The 22,626-nt window shown below is 35.3% G+C and overlaps 1 protein-coding gene across 2 annotated transcripts in view; it reads right to left on the bottom strand.

Moving 5' to 3' along the window:
• schlank (ceramide synthase schlank) overlaps positions 1-15,866 on the bottom strand; it is a 76,080-nt gene extending 60,214 nt beyond the window's left edge. For both annotated transcript variants that reach the window (XM_069822383.1, XM_069822385.1), the window contains exons 1-2: positions 15,570-15,866; positions 15,366-15,486 (exon numbers count right to left, since the gene is read on the bottom strand). In XM_069822383.1, the coding sequence (XP_069678484.1) occupies positions 15,366-15,486; positions 15,570-15,748 (300 nt within the window). In that variant the 5' untranslated portion in view covers positions 15,749-15,866. The remainder of the gene's footprint in view (positions 1-15,365; positions 15,487-15,569) is intronic.
• Between the last annotated feature and the right edge of the window lie 6,760 nt (positions 15,867-22,626).

The following is a 22,626-nucleotide window of genomic DNA, read 5'->3' as shown; positions in this document are numbered from 1 at the left end:
TAAAACACTACAATAAAAATCCCACTATTATTTTCACAAAGTCACAAAGACTCATAGACACGTGCAGTAGAGTTTGTGAAACAGGAATATTGCAGTGAACAGCGCGGTGCGCATGCGCGACTGTTTCCCCTCCGCCCCGTCTAAGTACTTCAGCCGCCTTCTCCTGGCGTGACAACAGTATAAACTACAGAAAATTGAGCATGGCACTTCACTGCTAACATCACTTTCTGAATTGCATTCTTAATAAACGGAAAAATCATTTGCTAATTGTTTACAATTGCATTAACTATAAAGTACCAACGGTAGGCGGATATCTATCCATAGGCTATACACCTACCGATCAAAATGCGTATGTGCAAGGCATACCAAAAGTCTGAACTAACCAAATTTAATCTGTGACTGATTCTCGACCTTATAAAAACTCGCTCTCTATATACACAATATGTACCTACCAAAAATCTTATATGCAAAGACAAGTGATCCTGCCCCTCGACTAGCCGCCACTTTCATAACAACTCTCCACCTTTATTCCGGTTCGAAATTGGCGTCTCCACTCAATTTGTCTTTTGTTTACGGTAGGTACGTATGACTCGATTAGAAGCCAAGTACGTAAATACAGCCTACCTTTCCTCGGTACCGCAATTGTAAAGAAATAACGATCTTTATCTGGCATTATTAAATATACAATTCTCTCTTTCTGGCATTTGTCCAATTCTCACGAGACCCCACAAACGTCGTTGACTCCTTCCAGTGAAGTCCGCTCGCTCATTTGATACCCAGGAGGCTTCCTTTGTAATATTATTGGGGTTTTCTAAAGGTTAACGCCGGCGGATAAAATGAAACGGGTTTTCGTTCAATAATTAACATCAGCCGCGGGGATTGGGAGTTTCTAGTTATGCTCTGTTAAGAAGGTTTCTGTGAGTGACAAGTCATACTGTAGCCCATGTGTCGAAGGCGTCTTCTGCTATCATGTTTATTGCATTTTTCAGACCTTCAATATTCCTTAGCAAAGCCTTCATTCTGGTTTCTATACTACTATGCCTGTTCTTTGCCTTGAGAAACGAAAAGGCGGCACAATCACTCCCTGTGGCCAGAATGTTGGGTCTTCGGCAATTTTATGGGACTTAAAAGACATAGAAAAAGTGAAAGGCAGTTTTCTCAAACGAGCCTTAAGCCCGTCAAAAATATACACCATCACATCACATAGCAAAGGAACAATTCTTCATAGAAGAACTCCGCGATGAGTTTCTGCTGCCATTTACCGAAGGCTACAGGGAACTACTCCAAGAACTTAACAAGAGATATGGCCAGATTTCTTCTCCGCAGACGCGATGATCTACAGGGATTGGACACAAGCCAGATACGACCTACGACATGCAGCGACTAGATTCGCGGTACATGGACTCCACCATCGGATATGCCAGACAGAGAAGTACCACGACCCGGATGACAGGTGCAAGTGCAACCTATGTGGATCGAACTGTGACTGATATCATCTATTTTGGTGCAAAAAAAAAAAAAAGGGACAGCTCACTAACAAACCTTCTATTATTAAGTTATGCGCTGTTGTCACGACTCTCTTCAATGTTACACAATAGAATCTTATGTGCCTAATATATTATACAAACAGAGCGCCAATAATAGCTAAGACAATCTGGCAACATAAAAATGACTCCATGTGGACTTCACAGTTACCATTAAAGAATAACAGTATATGATTGGCGACAACATGCTGATCGACGCGGCACGACAAAGGAACATTCGGCGTCCTGCGGTATTTTCAAAAGTCAAATCAATAATGAAAAACTTGGAGAAGTAATTTGTTTATTGTTATTATCTCCTCGGCCTCATATTTAACATGCCGGCATCATACAATAACGTGCGGTGTGCTTTTAAACATAATTTTGAAGATCGATTGTTGTTCTGTAGGTTTCACTCTAAGCGTCACGTTGCCACGTCTACGTCCTCGAAAAGAAGAACCACTATAGTCCCGTCGCTCTAATTTCCGGCAGCCAATCGCGTTGCAGGTCGGCTACATTTAAACGTGTGCGTCTTGTGATTCGCTTATGAAGACGTTATTCATTTCTTAAGGCTGGATAAATACTTAATATAATCGCCCGTCATTTTGGCTCTTTCGTTGGCGTTCGCAGAAAGCACACGAAGACTATTTGCAGCTCAATTATTTGCTGAATTACAGTGAGTTTGATTTATTATCATAGGAGCTACGACATGATAATGTTTAACGGTGTGGCAAATAGATTCCTCGTATGGTAGCTGCGCAACGAAAGAACAAAAATGGCGAACGATACTACCTACCTAGACTTTATAGAGCCTTCACTTCCTAAGACGTAAGCAAAGAGGCGGAGTCACGCCAGAAATAACAGCGTCGCGACTATAGTATGTTATATTGTGAAATGGCTATTATTATTATTATTATTATTATTATTATTATTATTATTATTATTATTATTATTATTATATACGAGTGCGTTGACATTCTTAACTCTTAATAATAACTCTTTAATAATAATTTTTAATCACATACCTTAATATTCGTCCTCAGCACAAGACATTGCAACTTCGGTTTTAGTCCACGTGGATTAGACAAGTAGGTGTCATTTTATAATGGAAGCGGCTTATTGGTTGCAACATTGAAATTGAGGCGAGTGATTGGAGCGGCGACACAAGAAATTGAAAACAATAATACAATTAAATTTCAAAGACCTGCCGAATGTTACACACGAGGCTGCTCAAAGACCTGCCGAATGTTAAGCATGAGACCGCGCGGCGATATTACAGTAGCATGCTTCAAAGATTTTCCGATCACCTTGATGCCTCCTAGGTATCAAATGAGCTACCGGACTTATCGACAAAGCAGGATCAACACCGCCACCATTGTTCCAACTGATTTGAACGCCTGTGTTTCTTTTGGCTATTGTGTGAAAAGTTATTAAATAAATTCTGTATGAATAATTTCAAGGGAAAAATTGTTCCGGGGCCGGGTATCGATCCTGGGACCTCTGATTGAACATACCAGCACTCTGCCAACTGAGCTACCCGGGAACTCCACCCGACACCGTCTTAACTTTTCCCTTATATACGTCACTGTGTACGTTAACAGAAAACCACAATTTCAAGTCACACAGAGATTGTGTGCACTCGATGTGGGTTTCTGGCGTTTCGTCAGCCCACGCGAGTTGTGTGGATATAAAGGGAAAAGTTGAGACGGTGTCTGGTGGAGTTCCCGGGTAGCTCAGTTGGCAGAGTGCTGGTACGTTCAACCTGACGTCCCGGGATCGATAACCGGCCCCGGAACAATTTTTCCCTTGAAATTATTCAAATCCGCTTTACAGGGAGCCTTACCTGAAAGACTAGATTTGCATGAAATTCTGTATGTTAAACTTTACCTCTCAATGACTGCAATTCACATGTAATATAAAAATATTAGCACTATGAAACATAAAAGGATATGCGAATAAATAGGTGTTCCTTTCAAGTGTAAGAGACCTGAAGCAAAACTACGGAACTGTCCTGTTAAATACGGGGCAGATGGTCACCGTAACTTATATGAAGAAACGTCAGGAATTATTTCCTTTTAGGAAACAGAGAGAGATAGAATGAAATGAGACCAATAACCCTAAATATTGAATCAACCAATCTTAACTTTCCCTTCTGTCACGCAACAACTTCACACTAATGAAATAATTATATAAGTTATATTTTTTTGGCAGAGAGAGAGAGAGAGAGGTAGGAGGTAGAATTAGCGTGCATGTTGCGTGTATATAGTGGGAAGGGGAGCAGTTTGGGTAGAGATTGAGGAAGTAAGATAGTAGTCATTGTCAGCATAAATAACGGCGACAAACTTGATGCTTCTTTATCTTTGAGGGACATGTGCATTGTTAGTATTTACTACTTCAAATGATATTATATTTTGCAGCTAGGGAACTCGTACAACATAGATTTGCCCAATGTTACGTCAGTATCTGTCTTACTGTATACAGGGCTTTCGTTTCAAAACTTCTCAGTCTAAATAACTATTTATTTCAATTTAATTTAATTTTAAAAAAAGAACACCTCAATTTAGATATGGAGGGGAAAGTTTAAAACCAATGTTAATTGTACCGGTAATTTAGGTTTCACCCCATTACCCTCCTTTGAAATTTCAAATGGCACCTCTTATTATGATACTTTAATCTGAAAGCGTATTCAATTGTTTATACATCTCATACATTTTGTTCTCTTGTATTTTGTTTTCTATCGTCGCCTGACAACTTGAATTGTTATTGTTGATTACTTACTGGCTTTTAAGGAACCCGGAGGTTCATTGCCGCCCTCACATAAGCCCGCCATTGGTCCCTATCCTGAGCAAGATTAATCCATTCTCTATCATCATATCCCACCTCCCTCAAATCCATTTTAATATTGTCTTCCCATCTACGTTTCGGCCTCCCTAAAGGTCTTTTTCCCTCCGGACTCCCAACTAACACTCTATATGCATTTCTGGATTCGCCCATACGTGCTACATGCCCTGCCCATCTCAAACGTCTGGATTTAATGTTCCTAATTATGTCAGGTGAAGAATACAATGCGTGCAATTCTATGTTGTGTAACTTTCTCCATTCTCCTGTAACTTCATCCCTCTTAGCCCCAAATATTTTCCTAAGCACCTTATTCTCAAACACCCTTGACCTATATTCCTCTCTCAAAGTGAGAGTCCAAGTTTCACAACCATAAAGAACAACCGGTAATATAACTGGATGATAAAAGCTTCTCAACAGAATAATAACAGGCATTTCCCATATTTATTCTGTGTTTAATTTCCTCCCAAGTATCATTTATATTTGTTACTGTTGCTCCAAGATATTTGAACTTCTCCATCTCTTCAAAAGATAAATTTCCAATTTTTATATTTCCATTTCGTACAATATTCTCGTCACGAGACATAATCATATACTTTATCTTTTCGGGATTTACTTCCAAACCTATCTCTTTACTTGCTTCCAGTAAAATTACCGTGTTTTCCGTAATCGTTTGTGGAATTTTCTCCTAACATATTCACGTCATCCGCAAAGATAAGCAGCTGGTGTAACCCGTTCAATTCCAAACCCTCTCTGTTATCCTGGATTTTCCTTGTTATTGTTGATTAAAGCTGAAAAATATGTGAAGTCGAGACTGAAGGTGTCGTTAGTGAGCATGTAGCACAATAATGGTTCCAGTGTTTCAACAATGGAGAAGGAGACATTAAAGAAGATTACAATGTCCTGGAAGACCTAAGGAATGAAATATAGAGAATACATGCAGAATTTCGGAAGAGAATAATAATAAAAAAAAAAGATACTTATAGGTTGTCAGAAGAAATTGATGCTCAAAAGATACAATATATCGTCACATTAAAACTCTTACAAAATCATACGAAAGTTGCAGCTTTGTACCTCAAGCATTGACACCTAAACAGGTTCAACGCAAAGTGGATATGTTTTCAACTTATCGCTAATCCCAGGAATGATAGATTTATCACGAGAATTGTCACATATGATGCAAAATGAGTATATTACCGCAAGCTTGACACCTCAAAACAGTGGCTCAATTCCCGTCAGTCTGCCAAAGTCAAACAAAATCGGTTTGGCCCCAGAGTAAGGTTATATGTATGTCTGGTGAAATTTTGTAGGTGTGATTCACTGGGAGTTTGTTCCAAATGGACATGCAATCCTGCGAATCTTTATTCTCAACAGCTAAAACGAGTTCATGAAGTTTTAAGAGAGAGGTACCTAACATTAAATAAATGAAAAAGAATGCTCTTGCAACAAGACAATGCAAGACCCCACACAGCTCAAATAACCATGGAAAAAATCCAAGAATTGTGAGAAATCGAACTGCTATGTCACCCAGCCTATAGCACTGATCTTGCACCTTCTTGTTTTTGTTAGTTGATTCTGGGACGAAAACACAGTTTATTTTATGTAATTTCCTAAATTTAATCAATAAGGATGATTTCTGTTCTCTCTTGAAGGGTATACACCATTTTAAATAATTTAATACACAAACACAACATTACATGAAATGCTCAATAAGTCTTTGTAGCTTTATTCTCTTCAGCTCTAATAAAGAATAACAATAATCCAGGTTGCCAGGCGACGATAGAAAACAAAAGGTGCGGAAACGAACGAGTGAAAGTGATAAATACTGTAACTGAATACTGTTTCAATTTTAAGTATCACAAGATAGGAGTGCCATTTTAAATTTAAAAGTGGGAGTGGCTGGGGGTGAAACCTAATTTACAATTAAGACTGTAAACTTCGCCCTCAATATCCATAAATTGAAGTGTTTTTTGTTTAATTGAATTCAACTTAAATTATATAGTTATTCAGACTGGGAAGTTTTAAAATGAAAGCCCTGTATAATGCTCTCTGCACTCCATCTTCACTTTCGGCAAATATCACCTGGTCATCCGCAAAAAGGATCGTATTTAATGTTGACTCTCCAATAAAATAGTTAAAACCTACGTTAATCTGCTGTCCTCTTATGGCCTAGTCAGTGGCGGCTCCTGCATATTTCTTAGGAGGAGGAAAGAAATTAACAGCACTAAATGACACCTTCTTGAATGAAACATGCTACAAATTAGCCTACATGCATACATGTAAGACCAGGTAGTGTTGGGGTTGGCCTTCCCTTCTGTATAGCAATACTCTGTTCTTGTAAACTGAGTTTCCTAAATTGTCCAAAATATATTATGATTTCGCTTCCATTCATTGTTGAATAATTGCACAAATTAACAATTATAAGGAAATTCACAACCTCGTAGCATTTTTCGAGCACACTACAACATCACACGTGTTGGAAGAGACTAGCTACTAACTCGTAACCGGAACCGTTTTACGGAAAAATGGAAATGGGGATGGAAATAATCTGAGGAAAGCGAGAACACTGCACCCACCCACGTGGTCTGTATTGCCACATGTACATTTTACAAGTTCAGTATCACATACTTTTGAAGAATGTCAGTTCTTGTAAAGTCATACTATCATTATTGTTCAAAGCTGCCGGTGGCCGATTAATTTTTTATGTTAAAAATGATATAGTTTGAGTACCTACTTTCAGTTTCAAATATATTTGTACAAAACTGACAACTTGGCTGTTGCCCTGTCTAGTAAACAATGAATTTCAGGGGCCAACTACGTAAAACTACTTCCTCTTTGTTTTACATAAACCCGACTTTAACTTTCAAATATCCACGAAAGTTTCAAACCATGAATAGTGGCCTATATAAAGTGCAATGAATAATATTTTTGATTTATAATTAAAAAAAAAAAAAGTTTACATGATGTCTTTCATAGCGTTGCGTTAAAACTGTTTTTGTCGTGTCTCCTCCTAGATGTGTTATAGTCCACTTGAATGCAGCATCGTTAGGTGGCAGCGGTAGCAAGCTTGCTGCACGACCAGTCGGTTTCTATTTCCCGCCCATACGCTGATTCAGAGGAGGATCTCCTCCCTCTCCGTTCATTTACTTGCTTTAAAACTCTGCTTCTTTCTCTGGCCGCTAGTGCGCTGTTGTCTATGTGTGTTAACTGCAGTAGAGGAGGAATGGAGTGCCTTTCCTCTACACAGACAATCTCGCATCTTTCTCAGTTTTCTACGGCACATGAGCGCGCGTCGTTTAAAACTCGATCAACCGAGTTTTTCTTATAGCTGTGAACTTAAAAATTATCGAATCTTCCTCGAATTTCAAGGCACATATTTTATTTGGTATTTACTTTCAAAAGAAGAAAATGTGAGGAGGGCGTTCCTCCCTTCCCTCCCCCGAGGAACCGCCACTGGGCCTAGTCTATAAACAAATTTAATAAAATGGACGATAATGGACACCCATGAGTAGAGTTATTATTTTAATATTTATTAACATTAAAGTGTAATTTCATGAATTTTTTATGATGGTAATAATAATAATAATAATAATAACAATAATAATAATAATAATAATATTATTATTATTTTCTTTTCAAATTGATATTATCTACGAATATCTTTATTAACAATCTCACTCCGATAAGTTTTTTCATTACATAAATCACACATAATTAATTATATTCCCGATTTTACTTGTTACTGCCATGAAGAATGTTTCTAAATGCAATAAACAAGCCAAAAAACTTTGTTTATTTTTTGTTTTAGTATATCTAATAAGTTCATAAATGTATCAGAATGTAACGCGAGTTTCTATGGAATGACCCTAAAATATAAAATTTTTTGTATTGAGGACGAACGTTTTCGCCATTGGTGCATCTTTAGGTCTACGTCATGTGTTATTCCTATGAACACATTTTCATGATAATGTTAATAATAAACAATAATAAATATATTAGATTATTTTACCATCAACATAACTTTTTTAAACTACTGTATTCTCATAATAGATTCATTAATGGATGATCTATTATCATAACTACAATTGAATGTAACTTATGTTAAGTTAAAAAGTGCAATTAAAATAAATAAAATTATAACACAATCTATAGTTAAATTAATTAATTTACATTATTTTGTTTTAAATTATTTTGTCCTTGTAAAACTATTATTATACCTTCTAATGTCATATAATAAGACTTCAATATTAATCTCCTGTATCTATGATGCTACAAAGATAAGTTATTTTTTAAATTTAAAAATCAGATTCTCAGAAAAACTTTAAATGCTTACAGTTTTAGTTTTGACATGTTATGGTAAAGTTAAATCACAAGGAAGTCTTATGACAACACGTACAGCTATCGTAAGTAAATTGATAAAAGCTACATTGCAATTTTTTTTTAAATATAATCTATTACAACTATAAAAATCTAAGCATATTTCATAACATAGGCCTATGTCATTTTTTATCTTTTCAGAAACATTAAACTACATACAAATAGAACAATGTAATATCACGTAATATTACGACAGAGTTACGAAAACGTTCATCCTCTACACAAAAAAACTTTATATTTTGAAATGTTTAACTAGTCATAAGTCAATCTTCAAATTATGATAAGTTATAGACGGAACATAAAAACAAAATTCTTGACTATCCACGAAGTTTCCCCACCCCCTTGCCTAACAAAGGCAACATTGTTGGAAAAAATTAGAATAAAAAAACACACACCCGCATGCGTGACCTCTCCAGGGTGCGAATTAACGAGGGAGATGGGGGGGAGGAGATTTCCCCCCGTTGGAAAGTTATCCCTCTCAAACAAATTCATTAATATCCCTGCCAGGGATAACTTCTATCCCCCTTACAAAATATAATTGTTTTAATACGAGTATACTTTATAAACTACACAAAGAAAATAATATTGATGTATTATCATCACCGGCAAGCTGACAACAATCAATAACTTAGAAATTACACATCTTATCTTAAGCCTGCTCATGGATATAATTATTAAGATCAAGATGCAAGACAAGCAACTCAGTGGGACCAAGCACAGAGCTGTAAAAGTATGATCCAGTCGTGATACAGAGGTGAGTTTATTATTCTAACTTCCAATGTTTATATTTCATCACAGTAATGTCAACAGCAATAATAACAATAATAATAATAATAATAATAATAATAATAATAATCATCATCAATAACTTCCAAGGTTTAGGCCAATGGCCTGTTCCGCCTCCAGAATTTTATCCGTCAAACTGGTCTCCCAACATCTCTTTGGTCTTCTCACTCTAATTATTATTATTATTATTATTATTATTATTATTATTATTACCGTAAACTGGGGTTACTTTGAACACAGAGGAAACTTTGACCATTTTTTCATAAAATCATATTTAGGTTTCTACATGCTGCACTTGTTATAGATGGAGGTAAATTTGGCATGAGAATGATTTTATGATAATTTACTTCCATCTATAACAAATGCAGCATGTAGAAACCTAAATATGATTTTCTGAAAAAAAAAAAAAAAATAGTCAGTTTCCTCTGTGTTCAAAATAACCCCAGTTTACGGTATTATTATTATTATTATTATTATTATTATTATTATTATTATTATTATTACCGTAAACTGGGGTTACTCTGAACACAGAGGAAACTTTGACCATTTTTTTTCAGAAAATCATATTTAGGTTTCTACATGCTGCACTTGTTATAGATGGAGGTAAATTTGGTATGAGAATGATTTTATGATAATTTACTTCCATCTATAACAAATGCAGCATATAGAAACCTAAATATGATTTTCTGAAAAAAAAAAAAAAAAAAAAAAAAGGTCAAAGTTTCCTCTGTGTTCAAAGTAACCCCAGTTTACGGTATTATTATTATTATTATTATTATTATTATTATTATTATTATTATTAATGTAAACTGGGGTTACTTTGAACACAGAGGAAACTTTGACCATTTTTTCAGAAAATCATATTTAGGTTTCTACATGCTGCACTTGTTATAGATGGAGGTAAATTTGGCATGAGAATGATTTTATGATAATTTACTCCCATCTACAACAAATGCAGCATGTAGAAACCTAAATATGATTTTCTGAAAAGAAAAAATGGTCAGTTTCCTCTGTGTTCAAAATAACCCCAGTTTACGGTATTATATTATTATTATTATTATTATTATTATTATTATTATTATTATTATTATTATTACCGTAAACTGGGGTTACTCTGAACACAGAGGAAACTTTGACCATTTTTTTCAGAAAATCATATTTAGGTTTCTACATGCTGCACTTGTTATAAATGGAGGTAAATTTGGTATGAGAATGATTTTATGATAATTTACTTCCATTTATAACAAATGCAGCATGTAGAAACCTAAATATGATTTTCTGAAAAAAAAAAAAAAAAAAAAAAAAAATGTCAAAGTTTCCTCTGTGTTCAAAGTAACCCCAGTTTACTGTATTATTATTATTATTATTATTATTATTATTATTATTATTATTTTATGTAAGATTTTCTCTATCTATTTTCTCTATCATACATTTCATTGTCGTTTCTATCTCTAACATGACATATTTTTTTTTCGTATTCTCTATCCCACCTTATTCTACATTTCTTACTTTTCTAATTTTATTCTTAGTCCTTACTGACATGTAACATGGTTAATTCATACTCCTCGCTCACTTTGCTACTTACATCACTTCACTAATTAATTTACTACCTTTACACTATATTCTTCACCTTACAGTTGGGGAAAACCTCGGAAAAAACCCAACCAGGTAATCAACCCACTCCTGAACCCAACTCCGGATTGGCAGGCAAGCACCTCAGCTGAATGAGATATGCTGATGGCAATTTTATTTACTAAATACAATATTGGGGGAAAGGAACTAGTCACCCTACACAATTATTTCTTGGCCTAGTTGCCTCATAAGTGGTGCCATGTTGGTATTACTTGTGAGGTTCAGACAGTGGTGATATTCAAGAAGATTAACAACCAGTTCTCTCATGCGTACCTATGTTAAACATGAACGGTATGTCCATGGTAATTGCAAACATTACCTAGAAATAATTTAACAACTAGTTCGTCCGAACCGGTGCAAACCAGTCTAATATCACCACTGGGTTCAGATCTGTCTTCAAACAGTGGACTAACTAAACAATAACACTATATTCGTAGCCTTTACATAATTTAAATGACTCATGCACTTATCTTCCATTGTTCTACACTGTGTCCATGTACTTTCTTTTCTCTTATCACTTTGTTTATTTAGTACTTTATTCGTCTGACACTATTTATCGCTCAAAACCGATTTAAATCTAATTCACTATCCCTCACACTACGTTTACTATTTATTCCTGACTCAATTTTAAGTTTCCCATGATTGTTCAAGTCTTTCTCTTCCATATCAAAAAAATATCAAGTTTTTCTTCCTTTGTTCGTCTTCCAAATATTTTAATTTTCTTCTCAGCTTATTATTTTCCTCCTGTAGAGTCTCTATCTTCCTACTTATTTAATCGATTTTCGTCCTTACGCTCACTGTATCCATTATGTTCAGTTCATTTTCACACACTTTCTTCCACGCTTGAAGACAACACCTCACCTCACCTCGCTACTACTGCAGGAGCTCAGTTGTCACCTTTCTACATTGTCTCATTGCTCATTGAGAACCAAGATGAATGACATAAATACGACTGCCTCTATTACTTACTGGCTTTTAAGGAACCCGGAGGTTCATTGCCGCCCTCACATAAGCCCGCCATTGGTCCCTATCCTGAGCAAGATTAATCCAGTCTCTACCATCATATCCCACCTCCCTCTAATCCATTTTAATATTATCTTCCCATTTACGTCTCGGCCTCCCTTAAAGATCTTTTTCCCTCCGGCCTCCTAACTAACACTCTATATGCATTTCTGGATTCGCCCATACATGCTACATGCCCTGCCCATCTCAAACGTCTGGATTTAATGTTCCTAATTATGTCAGGTGAAGGATACAATGCATGCAGCTCTGCTCTCCATTCTCCTGTAACTTCATCCCTTTTAGCCCCAAATATTTTCCTAAGAACCTTATTCTCAAAAACCCTCAATCTCTGTTCCTCTCTCAAAGTGAGAGTCCAAGTTTCACAACCATACAGAACAACAGGTAATATAACTGTTTTATAAATTCTTTCAGATTTTTTGACAGCAGACTAGATGACAAAAGCTTCTCAACTGAATAATAACAGACATTTCCCATATTTATTCTGCGTTTAATTTCCTCCAGAGTGTCATTTATATTTGTTACTGTTGCTCCAAGATATTTGAATTTTTCCACCGCTTCGAAGGATAAATCTCCAACTTTTATAGTTCCATTTCGTACAATATTCTAATCACGAGACATAATCTTATACTTAGTCTTTTCGGGATTTACTTCCAACCCTATCTCTTTACTTGCTTCAAGTAGAATTTCCGCGTTTTCCCTAATTGTTTGTGGATTTTCTCCTAACATATTCACGTCATCCGAATAGACAAGAAGCTGATGTAGCCCATTCAATTCTAAACCCTGCCTGTTATCCTGAACTTTCCTAATGGCATATTCTAGAGCGAAGTTAAAAAGTAAAGGTGATAGTGCATCTCCCTGCCTTAGCCCGCAGTGAATTGGAAAAGCATCAGATAGAAACTGGCCTATACAGACTCTGCTGTAAGTTTCACTGACACATTTTAATTAATCGAACTAGTTTATTGGGAATACCAAATTCAATAAGAATATTATATAAAACTTCTCTCTTAACCGAGTCATACGCCTTTTTTAAATCTATGAATAACTGATGTACTGTACCCTTATATACCCTCTATTACTGTTGTTATATTAGTCTACTGTTGCCATAGTTACCATCACACAATAGTATATTACAATACAAGGTTGGAAAGTGCTTTTTACAAAACCGAGAAAAAGTTTGAAAAACGAGCAGAACAAGTTTCTCAATTTCAGAGAGTTTGTAATGCACTCCACAAACATGTATAACATTTTCTGCACGATATTTTTAAAATTACAAATACAATATTTTTTCATTGAAAATTTGGAGCAATATTATCCCAAAGCCTTCGCAAAACTGCACTGAAATAACAATAAGTGCATTGTAATGGGTCTATTTCAGTATAGTTTTATGTTATGAAGAATGATTTCCCTAGCAACAAGTTTCTGTATGGGAATTCTAACTTTTTCAAGACCTAACAACAATAACTGAAAATACAACAGAAAATACGATCGTGCAAAAATTAATTTTTCAATCTTCAGTGATTACAATCACAAATTTCTCTGTCTGCAGGGTTACTACCAAAAAATTTCTATTTTGCTGAATTAAATTATTTGTATTAGGACTAGTCACAATTACAAAGACCAACAATCCAATAAAGAGTTCTTGGTATTCAGGACATAAACAAGAAAATATGTTCTGTCCATGGAACGAAATCTAGTAATATCGAATACCGGTAATGAAAAGTGTGGGCAGTATATAGGGAAGGCTTCAGAAGTTTATAAATGAACATAGTAAAACCCACAATATGCATTATTATAGAAATACTGAGTTTAACTCTTGTTCACTCTTTTTCATTGAGGAAGTTTAGATAAACTTCGCCAAAGTTGTAAATAATTTTGACAGGTGCTAGTATTTTCGTAGAATAAGAGTTCTGTGGTGTTCGGGTAAAGGGGAAAAGGGGATGTCATTTTTTTGTACAGATGGAATTTTGTTCCCCACACGAACACACAAGTTAGATTATACAAGTGCATGTGCAAAAATCAAAAGAATACTAGCATTTGATGTTTTCTGTGTAGAAAATTATTTGCAGTAAGGATCCGAAGTTTAATTTTCATTTATCTCCAAACTCATTTTTATGATTTACCGGTATCTCCTTTTACGCAAAGAACACAGAGTTATTCCCGGACCAAAATACAACGCCAAAGCGGCCATAATTATTTGCTGCTCTGGTGAAGATTGCCTTTTACCGAAAGTGTTTAAAATATGTTAGGACATTTTAAATTTAATATATATTTTCACTGTTCTCTAAAAAGGAAAGTTACTATACCCTAATCTGATTGCTCAATACACATGTCAAAATGTTTGGGTGATACTAGCGCTGAGGTAGTTACAGTGATTTCGGAAGTGAAAATCATTTAATTTGTAAGGGATTTTTTTTTTGGGTGGAGTACGAAAATAACTAGACCTCAGCGCTAATTTAGTTGTTAGCAGAAGTAACAGGCCTAATGATTTTTTTTTGTTTTACTTTTCTTTTTACAGTAGGCACCTACGTACAAAACTGAGCCACTCAAAAGATATTTTCACGAAAATAATGTAAACTATTGTTTATATAATAATGACGGCAAGTGTATGATCATGGAGATATATTAGCCTAATTACTGTAAGAAGTTATCTACTTACTACTCCCGTTTCCATGTACAGACAGCTATCATCTCTTTCCGCCTTACATAATCACCACCATCAAACTTCCTCCTCAGTTGTTATTCAATTCATAACTTTCATTAGTCCATTTATTAGACTTTCTCGTCGGTTCCGATTTTGCTTAAATATGTAATAAATAGGTGTAACTAATTTATACAGCATAATTATGGTATACATTATTTCATTACATTACGGAGCCCTATGTAACAATTGAACTGTTAAGAGGGGCCAGGATGATGCAGATATCCTAAGCAAATTTTTGTCATTTAAATTACGACAGTATAAAACCGGTTCGTGTATTTATGTACAATAAAGATACACGCCGTGAGTAATGTGTAATCAGGATAATCACAATTAGTGTAGTAATTATCGATTATTATATAGCCTATGTGGTAAAACTTTGGCGAAGAATTTCACAGAATTGTTCGGGTTACAACATAGCTTGTGCGATAGGTAATAACTTCTGTAAATATCATCAATCTAAATATTATTCTCTTAACGTACATGCTTACCTGTTTATGCTTAATTTTTCCTTTTGACAAATATGCTCTCTCTAAAACTGCATTTGGAGGAGCCTTCTTCGGCTTGGTGTTCTTAATGCCGAGGGAGATGCCAAGAGGAGCAAACCAATACCTACAAAGTATGTGTGATTTCAAACAGATGCAAACATTTAAACTGAATTCATTACATTTAGGGTCTAATATTACCCAACTCACCTTTCGAAAACAAATCTTAATGCCAACATCAAAAGTGCCATCGGCAAAGGTACAATGAGATGTCTGTGATCAGCATAAGCTATCTTATCATTCGGTTCAATATCTGCCCAAGTTACATTCGGTGGAAGCCACAAGTCTGGATCCCAAAATTTATCCAAAAATGTTCGTACCAGTGACATTTCGACGGTAAATGTCTCACACTACAAAACAAAACACTCTACACTCTTCACGCCGACCAACACAGAACTGCCCCCGACTTTTCAGTAAACCGTCTGCCTCTCCCTCCTGCACGTGACGTCATTGACATGAGTCGTTTTGATATGTTACTGCCATCTTCTGGGAAAATTGTGTCACTTCTGTAGGTATGGAAAAGAGAATAAAGGAAGATTATTGACAACCATGACTTTTCTCCTAACTACGAGCGGTAGTTTCGCAACTAAACAATGAACACTATTTCACTGTTCTATTTATTTGTCTATGGTTCTGTGTATGTTACAACAATAACAGAAACAATCTATTTTGTATATTTCAATGCTTAAAACATTATTCTTCATGAAGAAACACTTAATGGTTTCTGTAATTTCATTGGCATGCCAAATGTAAGAAAATAAATAATTTAAATAATTAATTAATAACATCTGAATTTACGTAGAGTGCGCAGTATATTGATAAATACCACTACATTGGTTCTACAATAAACTGGTAAAAATAAAAAAGCGAATTCGTAGCGTGATAGACAATGCAAGACCAAGGCCGATCACCCGATTGCTGGCCTCACCTCCACATCCCTCAGCAGGGAATGATTATTCAACCAGTGTAGGGGCACAGTCCAGTATATACACTCACGAAGCTTGAGTTGTTGAGAGTACTAGGAACAATAGACTGTGCCCGTACTATTTCTCATTGTCTGTAATGAGGCGATAGTAGCGATCCTAGTGGTTAGCAACTACGTATGGATGCATATTCCCTACGTATTGAGCTTCGTGACTGTATATACTAGACTGTGGTAGGGGTAACGTGTGGTTCGCACTATGCTCCTTCCAGCCGTTTGAGTGGAATGCGGAACCGGCTGTCGCTGAAACGTAGGTATAAGCTACAAGATATGTAAAATAGTTAATAAAATGGTTAAGTAAAAAATATGCGAAAAATAGCAAAAATACACAACAAAATTCAAGTAAAGACACAACTTATAGCTGAATAGGTAAATAGCAAATGTAATTGTCACCTGACATAATTAGGAACATAAAATCCAGACGTTTGAGATGGGCAGGACATGTAGCACGTATGGGCGAATCCAGAAATGCATATAGAGTGTTAGTTGGAAGGCCGGAGGGAAAAAGACCTTTGGGGAGGCCGAGACGTAGGTGGGAAGATAATATTAAAATGGATTTGAGGGAGGTGGGATATGATGGTAGAGACTGGATTAATCTTGCTCAGGATAGGGACCAATGGCGGGCTTATGTGAGGGCGGCAATGAACCTCCGGGTTCCTTAAAAACCAGTAAGTAAGTAAGTAATTGTCTATTTAAGAAGTATTAGAGGATGCTTAAAAATTAACCCAATCCAGATTTGGTCCACGTTCAAGCGCAGTTTTGAAGCACGAGTCCAGATCATTAATCTTAGCGCTGCGCTAATAGTTCAAGAAAGAAACACATAAAAATAAAAGAAATACCACTTTTTATCAAATTTGATTCACTTTTTGAAGTGAATACATCTACAAGTTTGGTCCAGTACTAGGGTGTCATACCACACAGTCGACCGACACATTTTCAGGCCAGTTTTGTCGTTCCTATAATGTCTAAACTACTCGTACATTACATATTCCAATGATAGATAAAGGATCAATGTCTTCAAAGTAGCCTTAAATTGGAGCGTGCCTAACGAAGTTCGAGTGTCTCGTTAGCCACGAGTTGGAGCAGGTGACGTCATCTAACAATACGCGGGAGGGGAGATTGAGGCACGAATTGGCGGTTCATGCGACAGCCGAGAAAGCGAAGCAATAGAACGGTCGCAGTGGTGTAAAACGATTCGTGACGAACCAGGCTATACTCTCAATTGAGCAACAATCAGCAGTCGACAAGTTAAATTGTAAAAATTCGAGAGTAAAGTTGAGTGAAGAAAGAAAATTCATAATGTCGAGACATACGCAGCGAAATGGGAGCGGGCATTATAAGCAATAGTTAAGTAGATAGTGATAGATTTATTGATATTAGTCCACAAAAGAACAGAACTTAATAATTTAACAAAAAGATCTATATACAAAAGTAGTTATACATAATGAATATACAATTTCCTAAACTAATTAATTTATCGCAAATCTCAATAATTTCAATAGTTCAGTAAACGATAGAGCAAGATGGTTACCACAGCAACCGACATGTTTACTCTCAATGCATACAAGATGGCTACTTCCAGAAGTATTAATTAGCACACTGAAGATATACGGATTCTCAGTGTATCTGGAAGAAGACAGCAATATTTTTCTAACTTACCAGTAAAATATGGCGTTCCCTAAGGTTCGGTACTTGTACCTCTATTATTCATTTGATATATTATGAATGACATACCATGTGTTTCAGAAGGAAAAATAATTATGTATGCAGATGAATGATGATACTTAAATACTGAATGTTGGGACAAACATACAAGACTTAGAAACTACATCACATTGCAATATAAACAAAATAGCAAATTAAAAAAGTCTTTTCATTAATGAAAACAAAACAAATTACATAGTATGAGAGGATAAACATTAAAAGGCACTAGAAAACGCGTTCTTTCGAGGGAGTTTAGGACTGAGAAAAACTGAATCTGTGAGCTCCAAGTCTGTTGGCCACTTGTCTCACTACGAGATTTGCCGTTCCATTGAAGAGACTCTAGAGAATTTTGAAGGGGAAAGACGAAATTAGACATAACCTATAAAACATAAAGGGGCGAGTGGAGGGAAGCATGCAAAGTCCATAATTAACCCATTTACTAAAGGAAATATACGACATCCAAGATCCCTATTTCGAAGACTTTAGTTTGGAAGAATGCCGAAACTTTTGTTTCTCTTCTGGTGAGGGGAATGTAGAACTATGACCCATTTCTTTTAATACTAGTACTAGTCGTTAAAAGTTAACTCAAAGATATTGTTGTAGATTCTTTATTGTATTGTAAATATTCATAATTTAAATATGTGTCACTATTGTATTGATTAAGGTTGGTGAGTGGAATGGAAAGTCTTAAGACCTTAACTCTGCGAGCGAAAATAAAACATTCTATTCTATCCCGTTATTATTATTATTTTTATTATTATTATTATTATTATTATTATTATTATTATTTAAATTATCTACATAACCGAAGTCAATTCAAATGCAAGGAATGCTGCATGACTTGTGCTTAATACAGTAATACAAATTATTGTTTAACACACGTACAGAAATATTGTGTAGCAAAACTTCTATCGAACATTTCCAACCTTCATTTCTCTCAATGCAGTGTACTATCCGTACGTTAAACAACATTTGTTTTAGTTATACTAAGCAGTACAGTAGTACTTAATATAATTTAATCATGAATTGCAGAAACTCATATTTATGCTTGATAAAAATATTCAAGAGGCATAAGAAACTGATTACCATTATCTTCGTAAGCATTTGATATTTTGAAGTAACTATTTTTTTTATTAAGATTATGTTCTAGTGTCTGACATACATTATCATTAATTTTTTCCTTTAGAATTACCTGGAAAAAATCTGAATTGCCTGGGCATGTGGGGTTTCTGCAATTCACTATTAGTAACAATCATTTTATTTCTCCAAAACAAGTTTTAAATTAAGAACACGGAGAAGGACAATTTTCTTTACGTGTCTCTAAAGAACTTTAAATGTATATTTAAAGCAAGAAATTGAAAAAAGTACACAAACAAACAAAAATACAATTTTGTGTGAATAGCACATTTAATTCTTCAGATTTCCTTTTCATGCAATGAAATATAAAGAATCTTATTTTTTTAGTTTCTAAAAAATTCCATATGTTCTGAATTTGTGATATTCCTGCAAATTTCTGCAATTCACTGTAGCATGTTGCGACTGTGAAATACTGTATACACTGAGCACGGAATGTGTGGAATTTCTGCATCACTGGAACGGCCTTTGTATGAATATTACAACCATATGAAAAACTGAATTTGAGATAAAATGTGACCTCTGTGGTTTCTGCAATTCACGATTAAATTAATTTTAAGAGCATGTTTTGTCATTTTATTATGTATTTCACTAGCAATATTGAAATACCTACATAGAATTTTATTTTCTCATCTTTAGAAGTATTATAAAACTGAATCTGTTTAACACTATGGTTACTTCAAGCTGGCCACACACACTGCAGTGATGTTTGAAGGTTTTGTTGAAAGTCTGTTCATGGTAGATTTCTTATGATTTTGTCAGCGGAGAAATAATTTATTGTTTACCTCAATTTTGATCGTGGACCGCTGATAGAGAACGAACATCTCTATAAGAGTAAGGTCTCCATTTTCTTTATCGTTCATTTGTATCAAGTATTTTCTCTTCAACATACGTTGTCAATGCACACCTGCCTACAACAATGCAGTATTTATTGTTGGATTCTTACATACTCCAATAGTCACATTAAGTAGCATTTTATTGTTTCTGATCACCATTATGAAGACTGATTTACGGAATAACTCTCGTGATTGAGAAATAGGGATATGTGATTGCAGTAACAGGGACTGAAAGAATAAGACAGCTGGTGTTATTTAATTATGACTTTGAAGATATTAATATACAGTTCTTTTATTGTATCTGCCAGTGAATGACCGGTAAATTTCAAATGATTTATCTTGGTCGTGGGCGTCACAGCATTTAAAAGCATTGCAAATTCTGTTGCCTATCTTCCCGCTACCGCAAACTGTGACTTTACACGGAGGCAGAGATATAATAAGAGATCTGTAATGAATTTTAGACTTTCATAACACCTTTATGTAGACAGAAATCGCAATCTAGCGCTTAAACGTTCATGGTGCAATGCATTTTCTCAAATATGCATATTGAACGCTGTTGCAGGTGTTTTTTGATTATTTATTTTACGACGCTTTATTAATTGTGATTGTTATCTAGCGTCTAAGTGAAATGAAGTTGATAATGCCGGGTAAATATATTTAGAATGCAGCTTCGAAAGTTACCCATCAATTTTGCTCTTAATGGGTTGAGGAAAAACTGTGGAGAAACATCAACCAGGCAACTTGTCCCAACCAGATTTGAACCGGTGTCTGGAGTTTCTCAGGCCCACAAGTAGACCACTACTCCGCGAGGCGGACAATTAAAAGTGTTACTAATGTCATGAGAGATATTTGTTCATTTATACTTAAATAATTTTGCCAATCTTCTTGTTTAAATTTCAGTTCATGTAACAAGTTTACATGAGCTAATTGTTTTTCTTTTGCAACCACGTGTTGGACCAGCTTCTGCGATTTTGACGTAGGATACGTCTTTCCTGCAGCGAGCATGGGCGGACGCGATCCGGGGTGAAACAAACAATGGCAGAATTTAAAATGCTTACTATAACAACAGTATGAGCCACAGCCGAGTGCTAATGTTATTAGTAGTTCTTGAAGAGATACTATAACTTGTGTGATCATGCTCGATATTATTATCTCCCATCTCTACGGGCGTGAGAGCGCCGAAGTTGCGTATAATTGACCGTGCCACGCGGCCTCTCAGTAATATTTCGGCTACATACCTGTTTGATTTGTAATTGCGAATTCTGAAATATTAAACAGATAAAAGACACGTATTATACTTTGAGTAAACCTTAGTGAAAAATTTGATGTGAGGTGGGATTAGTTTTGGATTATCGCTTCTTATGAAGAGAGAGATTCTTCTGATATTGAGGTTCTGGCTGATAGGTACTGTAAATCTTACTTGACGATATGTGTCAGAGGAAAAAACAATTTTATTGTTTGTATGCATCTGAAGTCTGAGTAGTGTAATACGTAGCTGGTCGGCGATGTACGAAATGGAGGGGGAAAGCAACTGGCCACTCTACCCCATTATCTCCTGGCCTAATTGCCTGGTGCCTTGTTGATAACATTTGTGAGGTTCAGACCTGTCTTCGGAAGAGTTGACTAAACAACAAAAATGAAGAGAGATTATATTGCACGCCCTTCATTAATGTTATTATTGCTTTCTTGTCATAGATCCTCATTCTCCATCGAAACAAGAATAATACCTTTAAATCAGCACTACCAGTACTGTAATTTCATAACGTTGGCGTTAGTCTGTAGCTAATAGTGTTGTGGTTGTAACAGTAAGCTTTTGAATTTTATCATTTCTTGTTTCACCACTGGTGCCCATGCGTATTGCGGGTAGAGGAGTAATATACCGTATCAAAATACGTGTATTTTTTTAGTAATGTAGAAAACTCCACTCTTCATATTTGGTTTCACAATGAATGACTTAATTTATGTACCGAACTGTTTTAGTAATATTTTAAGAAGTTTAAACAGGAAAATGAGTTTTACGAAACAAAAAAGTGAAAGTAATTAGACGATTAAGGTCACCTTAATGTTATGTTTATTTCTTTTTCAATTTTAACATTTTGTACATTAATAAGAGCTCATAAAATAAGGTAATGACGAGCGGACAAGAGGAAATAATTATTTTATAAAATGAAATTCGTAATTGATATGGAGAGTAACGGCATTTTGGGATGAGGTTAATGTTTACATCTACACCGGTGCCGCCAGTACATCACATTCATTAATTTGTGTACTCTATATATTAGGCTATGTTGTCAGAATTTTGTAGTATTTTGGGTTCGTAACATTACTCATAATTTTTAATGTTGCGTTAATTTGAGTAAAAAAGCATAATTCGATATTTAGTTGCTTGATGTATTATGAGTTAATACATAATTATTTCATTTTTACAATCAGATTGTTGGTAATAACGATATAGCTATTTCAGCGCTCTTGCGTATATTTCGATAACAAGAATTTCTATAGTCTACTATCTTGGCCACGTAAAGTTCATTTCCTCCCACAATGCATCTTC

The sequence above is a fragment of the Periplaneta americana genome, chromosome 3 (genome assembly GCF_040183065.1).
Source record: "Periplaneta americana isolate PAMFEO1 chromosome 3, P.americana_PAMFEO1_priV1, whole genome shotgun sequence".
NCBI classification, from domain to species: domain Eukaryota; kingdom Metazoa; phylum Arthropoda; class Insecta; order Blattodea; family Blattidae; genus Periplaneta; species Periplaneta americana.
This window is presented reverse-complemented; position numbering and strand designations above follow the sequence as displayed.